The sequence below is a fragment of the Capsicum annuum genome, unplaced genomic scaffold (genome assembly GCF_002878395.1).
Source record: "Capsicum annuum cultivar UCD-10X-F1 unplaced genomic scaffold, UCD10Xv1.1 ctg3701, whole genome shotgun sequence".
Lineage (NCBI taxonomy): Eukaryota > Viridiplantae > Streptophyta > Magnoliopsida > Solanales > Solanaceae > Capsicum > Capsicum annuum.
In genome coordinates this window covers 77,655-86,261 of record NW_025844033.1, presented here as the reverse complement: position 1 = coordinate 86,261, position 8,607 = coordinate 77,655, and the positions used below count along the sequence as shown (strand labels likewise).

General features: G+C 35.8%; 1 protein-coding gene across 4 annotated transcripts in view; it reads left to right on the top strand.

The window, feature by feature from the left end:
• The first annotated feature begins 1,226 nt into the window (after positions 1–1,226).
• The window catches only part of LOC107868367 (tRNA nucleotidyltransferase cca2), a 22,332-nt gene continuing 14,951 nt past the window's right edge, over positions 1,227–8,607 (top strand). Inside the window, exons 1-6 of one of the 4 annotated variants that reach the window (XM_016715052.2) lie at positions 1,227–1,644; positions 3,591–3,721; positions 5,222–5,339; positions 6,509–6,561; positions 7,008–7,057; positions 7,177–7,275. In XM_016715052.2, the coding sequence (XP_016570538.1) occupies positions 1,270–1,644; positions 3,591–3,721; positions 5,222–5,339; positions 6,509–6,561; positions 7,008–7,057; positions 7,177–7,275 (826 nt within the window). In that variant the 5' untranslated portion in view covers positions 1,227–1,269. Of the gene's footprint in view, positions 1,645–3,590; positions 3,722–5,221; positions 5,358–6,508; positions 6,562–7,007; positions 7,058–7,176; positions 7,276–8,607 lie in introns of all 4 variants that reach the window. The other 3 variants (XM_047403262.1, XM_016715063.2, XM_047403261.1) reach the window with 3 other exon arrangements.

Below are 8,607 nucleotides of genomic sequence, written 5' to 3'. Positions count from 1 at the left end.
ATATTATAAATTATAAATATATATAGATAGATAGATATAGATTTACTACTCATTGAAGTCTAATTATCTTATTGATTAATCAATAAAGACTAACTTGAAAATTGTATTACATATTTTAAAAAATTAAAATAAATATAATTTTTTTAACTAAGTATCACAAATAATTTAAATGTCAATCATAAAACATGTTATCATATTGAACATATAGCAAACTTAAATTCGATAACTACTTAGAATATATAGATGATGATGAAAATTATAAAAAAACAGAGTTAAGAAATTGACAGAAACAAAAATGAGCAATTTGTAAGTGGGGGGTTTTTCGACATGAAAAAAACACATGAAATATGAGAACCAATTGTTAATTTTTAGCCTATTCAAATTACATAATTATAACAATTGACATAAACAAATCTCCCTATCATTATTAACTCAAAGAAAGACAAACATAGATCACGTTGGATGTAAAAGGAAGAAAAATAAGTTGAATCAAAACCAAATTAAAAAGCAAACGAAAAAGAAAAAAAATGCATATTATATTATTGAAATCTAATTTGTGTTCCCAAAAAGTCACTTAAATAAAATTATATAAGGTAGTATTTTGACTGATTTAGAAGTGTACTAAACATTAAGAGTTTTACTTTTTTTTAACTAAGTAAATAATTATATAAGATAGTATTTTAATTGATTTAAAAATATAAAATAGTAACACTTTTACATATTTAAAAAAGCGAAGATTACATATATTTAGGAGAAGTAGGATTAAGTTATTATAAATAAGAATCTTCTCAATTATTTAGGAGTCTTTTTATTTATTTTTTCATATATTTATTGTAATCAATATTCAATATTATAAATATAATAATGTTATAATTAAAGGAAATTAGTGAAAAAATGATATTGCCTATTACGAAAAAAAAGTTTTAATGAAGAGCAAAAAGTTCAAATCACTTCTTTAAGAGTCTTTACATTTTTAATATATTATTATTATTATTATTACTATGCCTATTACGAAAAGTTTTAATGAAGGGCAAAAAATTTAAATCACTTCTCTAAGAGTCTTTACATTTTTAAAATATTATTATTATTGTTATTATTATTATTATTATTATTATAGATAGATTATAGAGATAAATCATAAATTATAGATAATGGTTTAGTAATTTGGTCATAAAAAATCAAACCAACCCAATTTATGTCTGCCCGACCCGACCCATTTGTGATGCTTAACTGAGCGGGTCATCAGTTGGCTGATAGAAAGAGAGTAAAATGAAGGCTTTGGGAATAGCCGTGGCAGCTGTTTCTACGCAGAACACCATTCGCCCTTATCTCTTCAATTTCCGAAACCGGAGTCCTCAACGTACTCTCCTTCGTTCATCCCTCCCCCTCTTTCTTCCAGCCTTGAAACTCAAGGGATTCTCCATCTTCTCCGCTCAACAACCGCCGCCTCCGGCGTCAGGGTTGTACGCCGGAGTTACAACAATGGTGGAACAGTCGGCATATCTACCGTCGTCGGTCCAAGTGAAAGACCATATTGATATAACGCCGAAGGAGGAGCAGATATTCAACCGCCTTCTTCAAGTTGTCGAGCACTATAATCTCGGAACACAGCTTCGTGTTGCTGGTGGTTGGGTTCGCGATAAGGTTTTTGTTCTAATCATAATCCTCCTTCCTTTCTCTTGCTTGTGTATTATCTTGAGTTTTACTGCCAAACTAAACTGTTCTAATTTAACACTAAAAAGTTATGAAGCTTGTAAAATCAAACATGTTGATGCACGTAGTCAAGGAGCTAAACTCAATTGAAATATTTCTTAAATTCCATGCCATGTAAAAACCATACTACTAAATTGAAACGGGGAGAGAGTATGAATAAAAATAACTATGATATATATAATGAATGTACCACTTATACATGTGTCCAGAGCAAAATTTTTTTATTGAGAAGGTAGGTAGATTATGCATTGATAATGCAATAACTTAGCCCAAATAGGTGCTAGTGTACTATAGGAGATGCTAATCCTTCTGTATGGAAACATGGAGGGAGTAGTATTTTCCCGCATCACGCCTTCCTGGACACTGCCTATACTATCGAGACACCCTCAAGAGGAATGATATCCTCAAGCAAGCAATCCCATCAACATTCAATAGCGACAAAGGGTCTTAGCCTACTTGAAAAGATTTCGACTCTTTTCAAATCATAATCATCAATGGTCTATCTAAAAATGAACTAATCCCCTTTATTTATAGCCTACACTACTAATTGAAAAATACCCTTAATGAAATAAGGGTCTTCTAAGCACGACACTTGCATGTCAAGAATAATCACTTTGTGTCCGTAGCCTCTTTCTTCCTTTTTTTGACTTTCTTCCTTGTATTTCCACTTTGACGTATTCTTGAGCTTCAATTCTTCATTCCATTATATTAACGAAGCTTGGCTTGCAGCAGATATCATCACAAATTTAGTGCTTAGTATAGGGAGCAATAAGCAACCTTTTGATTGAACTTTCTTTTCAAGATCATTTTTCCTGGCTTTCTTATAGTTGTGTGGGGTATATCCAGATGGGACTGCATACTCTCAACCAAATGAGTTTTTTTATCAATTAATTTTTCTAGTTTCAACGTAAACTATGGAACACTCTGTATGTGAGCAAAGAATAGCTGGTACCAGGTTGGGATGAAGGAGGAAGCTTAGAGTAGGTTAACCACCATGGAAATAGTTCCTGTGCACAAAAATTTGATTTCTGGACTGATGGTGTCATTTCTTTATGAGAAAGAAGCCCAAATAAAGCATTAATTAACTAGTATAGAAAGGTCTAGTAAATATGGCAGACATCCAAAATTTTGATTTATCCATATATTTTTTTATGTACACTTATATGATATATATAATGGAGTATTTGATTTAATATTAATTGTTTTTGTTCCAAACAATTGACCCAAATAGAAGAACACGTATATTCTTGTCATTTTTCTGATGGAATGCAAGAATCTGAATATTTTTATTTCCTCTCTAGAATCCACACCAGTGACATATTATTCTATATGTATAGGTATGCATGTGTCTCACATACTAAATCTAGCAAGACAATCTTTTATTCACTTCCCATTAGATGAGTCTTGCATCCTTTCTAGTAACATGAAGCTTGATATATCATTTAAGTTTTAAACAAATAAACTGATAAAATACACATCATTAGGCATGTACAATCATTTCTAGATTTTTCTCTTTTGTTATTGCAACATGTGTGTCTCGAGCCGGGGGTCTATCAGAAACAGCCTTTCTACTTCTTTAGAGGTAGAGGTATGGACTGCGTACATCTTACCTTCCCCAGACCTCACTATGTGGGAATACACTGAGTTTGTTGTTGTTGTTGATTGCAACATGTAAAACAATGCAACCTTACCCTGATTCAGTTGACTACTAACTTTCTTTCCTGTGGAATTTTTTTGGAATTCTTTCTACATGTATCTTTGATGACTTCTAATGTAGCCAAGGTATTTCATGGTCAAGAAATTAGAGTTTTGTTGTTTAATATAAGTGATTTGTCTTGTTATGACCATTTGGCTAATCTGGAGTTCTATTACTGTAGCTACTAGGTAAAGAGTGCTATGATATTGATATTGCCCTAGACAACATGTATGGACGAGAATTCTGTGGGAAAGTGAATGAGTACTTATCAGCATTCGGTGAGGAAACCCAAGGAGTTGGTGTAATCCAGTGGTATGTTCCTGCATTCTTTCCTCATGAGATGTCTGTTTCCAATTTTTTTTTAATCGCGTTAGGGAAGGGGGACAATGAGAATCAAACCCATGTCTGTTGTGAAAAACGCGCAGTGGTGCATTGGACTATAAGTCTTGATTTTGTAGATGTTAAGCCTCCAAAATGGAGGTAAAAAGTTGGCCTGTCTTTGATTTCATTGGAGGATGGATAAAATCTGGTAAAAAGTGGCACAGATGACAAAATGAGAACATCTTCTTACGAAAATTTGTCTCATTAAAATGGGGAATCAGACTATATTGTCTCATTGTAAGTCAATATTTTTAAGATCTATGAATTGGGAGAACTAGTTATTTGCACAGATGACAAAACCATGAACTAGCTATTAATTAAATTTTTGTTTCTCTGAAGTGGGAAGTGAAGTTGTGGTCTCCCTCATTTAATGTAGGCCCAGTTATTTTTAACTCTTTGCTCTAAGATTTCTTATTTTGGAAATTTGTATTGTAGTGAGGGTTCAGATCCTTGGAGTAACGGGTAAAGTTGCTGCCATGTGACCAGGAGGTCATGGGTTCAAGCCTTGGAAACAGCCTCTGGTAGAAATGCAATAAGGCTGCGTACTATACACCCTTGTGGTGGGGCCCTTCCCCAGACACCGCGCATAGCGGTAGCTTTAGTGCACCGGGCTGCCCTTTCAGTGAGGGTTCAGATCCCAACAGAAATATAAAACAGTAAGTGGTTTGTTCCTATTTGCCTACATTTTGGTGGCCAGAGTTATTTATACATGTATTGGTGGAAAATAGCAGGTACCGACTAGAATAGTCGAAGTGGAGGCTAGGTAGCCCGAACACCACCGTTATTAAAATAATGATAAATGTAGTATAGGAAACTAGGGCGTGCATTGTTTTATTGAGAACGGTTGCCAAGTTGTCAGGGAGGAAAAAGTTGTTGAACAGAAGTTGGAACTTATCTGTTGATAACATCAACAACATACCCAGTGTAATACCACAAGTGGGTTCAGGGTAGTGCAGGATGTACGCGAACCTCACCCCTAACTTTGTGGGTAGAGAAGCTGTTGATAAGGTATCAATTAATTAAACCATGAGTTGAGAAGATGTCTTTCACTCTAGTGCAATTGGGTTGCTTTTTTTAATTTGTGTAGTCCTCATTTGTGTTCAATTAAAGAGTCTTGTGATAAAGGTCTGGCCAAAAATTATCTGGGTTTAAAATAAAGCTCTTTTTGCTGATCCGTGCCCGCTGAGTGGAGTTTGGGACTGGATGACTAAAATTGGTTTTTCTACATATTAAAAAAAGATGCAAGTTCTTAGTTTTGGTGAAAAATGAAAAAGGAAGAAAATTCTAATTTTCTGTGCTCTTAAGTGTTCTATCTTCTATCCTATTAGGGGTACTGTTAGATCTTATGCTTATGTATTTTAACCACACTCACTTTTGTTGAGTTGTAGAGTAAATTTTCACTATTAAAATACTGTTCATTAATTTTTACAGCAATCCTGACCAGTCAAAGCACCTGGAAACAGCAAGGATGCGCCTTTTTGATGTATGGATTGATTTCGTCAACTTAAGAGCGGAGGACTACATTGAGAACAGTCGTATTCCAACAATGGTATGCAAATATGAATTGGTAATCAAATGTATATCTTATCTTTAGTGTTTAACTTTGTTGTTTTTTAAAACTGTAAATGCGAGGGATGAAGGCTGAGTGGATTCCACCAAACCTAGCTATGAAGAATTAACAAAAGGGAGTAAAGGAAGGATTAAGTAAATCTAGAGCCTTTGCATGGGTGTCCTTTAATGCATTTTGGTATCAAGGACCTCAGTTAAGAGAGTACAATGCATAGTTTCATCCTTTCAATTAATAATGAGCTAGTCCTTAAAGAAAATGAGGTTGTTAAGTGGACACAATTTGGGTAACTATTTACTGAATGAGAACAATGATATCTCATGTTCAAGTCCAAGTGGAGACAAAAAAACACTAGACGATTTCTTCCCATATGTCCTAGCATTGGTGGATAGAGCCGGGTGGTAACTGACATGTATCCCGTGGAATTAGTTGAGGTGCGCGCAGTCTAGCCCGAACACTATGGTTATCAACCACAACAACATACCCAATATACTTCCACAAAGTGGGGCCCGGGGAGGGTATGATGTACACAGTCCATACCACCACCTCGGAGGTGAGGTAAAGAGGTGTTTTTTTATAGACCCCTGGCTTTAGACCAAACAACATAAGAAAAGACATAATATAAAAACAAGAAGCAAAAGGTAATAATAAAACAATTGATCGTAACAAAACAAGAGGCAATAGTAGAAACAAGATTATCACCACATAATACCACCACCAATCTACCCGAAGCCACCAGTTCGAGTCCCAGCAGGGCCACTGATGCATTACTCGGTCGTGTGTCGGGGCCCCGTGGAATAATAGTTAGGCCCGGACACCACGGTTATCAAAAAATAAAAAATCTACCCGAAGCCACAAATAACACCCAAAAACTCCAAGAACAAGACACTACCACTACCTCTGAAACACTACAATTACTAGCATGGATAACAAAACAAATGCTCCTATCTACTGGTCCCACCCCTCCCCTCTTGTTAACCTTTACCATAATACGCGTCCTCCACACCTTTCTATCTAGAGTCATGTCATGGCATCCTAATTTTTATATCAAAAAAAGAAGAAGTCAGTTTTACACTCTTAAGTGTGTGTGTTCAGTGTGCTATGGATGCTAGTTTCTTCATTAAAAGACTTACCCATCTGTTGTTACTTAGAAATTTGGCACGGCAAAACAGGATGCAGAACGCAGGGATTTGACCATTAATAGGTACTTTGCTATATCTTTACTTTCTGGCACCTTGTCTTATTTTATTTTTTCCACACCTTCACACTTGTAGGCAGCAACTTGGTTTAGTTGATCAGTTTGCCCTTCATCCCAGCCCAAAGTCCCAAACAAAAAAAAAAAGAGTTAATGAGGATAAGCAAAAGTACCTTGATCATGTCAGTTTAAGAGCACAAAACTTTCAGTTTCTTTTTCATTTCCTTTTTTGTAATATATTTATTCATTTTCTTTGCATCTTTTTGGTTTGCTTTAATTTTTCTCTCAGGGAGGAGTGGGGTGTGTGTCTTCATATCATTTCATTTATTTTAGAGAATCTGGCCTTTGGGTGGATTAGTCCAACTATGTTATAAGTTAGCTTTTTGTTTCCAAAAGATAGAATATGAGTTTCCATGTTTAATCAGTTAATCCTTTACTGAAGATTATGTTTACAGCTTATTTTACAACATTAATACCAGATCAGTCGAAGATCTTACAGAAAGAGGTATGCATGAGCTCTGTTTCTTTTGTCCAGATTCAGTAAAGCGTACCAATAAAGATAGGTTAAAAGATAGGTTAAACTACAAGTATCTCTGACTAATTAATTGATTACATATTTCTCAGGCATTGCAGATCTGAAGTCTGGAAAAATTGTCACCCCACTATCTCCAAAGCAGACTTTTTTGGATGATCCCCTAAGAGTCCTTCGAGCTATTCGTTTTGGTAATGCAATAGACACACTCTCATTTGCCTTGTTCTCTCTTCTTATGACAGCCTTGTTTATCCTATATCTGGCATAGATGTCGACTGTTACTGTTGGCATTATGATATTGGATAATTTCAAGCATGGATTTATATTCCATCGAGTTATAGGTAAAACTTTAAACAGGTGGAGCTCTTTGTACAGAGCTGAGGTGCGAAATATTAGAACGACTCCAGCTATCCCTGTCAAATTCAAGATTGAGACCTTCTCCATGTTCAACCTTGACTATTTTACAGGCTCAGGAATATCATTCCCAAACTTTACATTGTTTATGAACAAACCCGAAATTCTAACGTTAGCACAAAAATGTATTTAAGGGTTTGGTTTTGGTGTGTGTCCTACGATATTAAGGATGTTAATGCTGTTAGGTTCAATATGTGATAATGTCACCCAAATCAATATGCATGGTTGGTTGAGAGGTATCAAGTATAAACAAATTAATATTTCTAACCATTTTGTAGATTGAGCTAATTGGGGCATATAAAGTAGGGTTAGTTCTTTTTAGGACTTCTATTGTTACCCTTCAAAATTATTTATAGAAGTAAAGCATAAGATTAAGGAATTTCTTAGAGTGTGAGCTAAATTGTGTTGATAACTGGCTAGATGAGGGTATACTTATGTACCGCTGTACAAGTGGTGTACAGGAAGCAGAGAGACTTAAAAAAAAAGGGGTAGCCCGGTGCACTAAAGCTACCGCTATGCGCAGTGTTCGGGGAAGGGCCCCACCACAAGAGTGTATCGTATGCAGCCTTACCTTGCATTTCTGCCAGAGGCTGTTTCCAAGGCTTGAACCCGTGACCTTCTGGTCACATGGCAGCAACTTTACCAGTTACACTAAGGCTTCTTCAGGAAGCAGAGAGACTGCAGCAATATATTGTTCTCTACAAAGAGAACCCCAAAATTTGATGAGAAACAGAAACAAGCTGTACCTGTACCAAATCATTTTCTACCCTCAAAGGCTGGCTTATTACTTTTCCTCAGGAGTATCTGTACCAACCAATCTTCCTTTTGTCTTGAATTCTTCATCGTTGGTGCTGTCGGAACAAAGAAAACAGGAACAAACTCTTCTATTTGCCCTAAAATGGGTTGGATATACTGCAGGGGGATCTTGAATTACCGCTAATTTGATCTAGGGGTGGCAACGGAACCGGAACTTTCCGTTTCGTTCCGATAGTGACGTTTCCGATTGATTTTCGATACCAGTAACAACACGGTCTGGTTGGTTCCGGTTTACCGGTACCCAATGGTCCGGAATACGATCCGGTCCGGACCTACGAAAAATTCCGGTATTT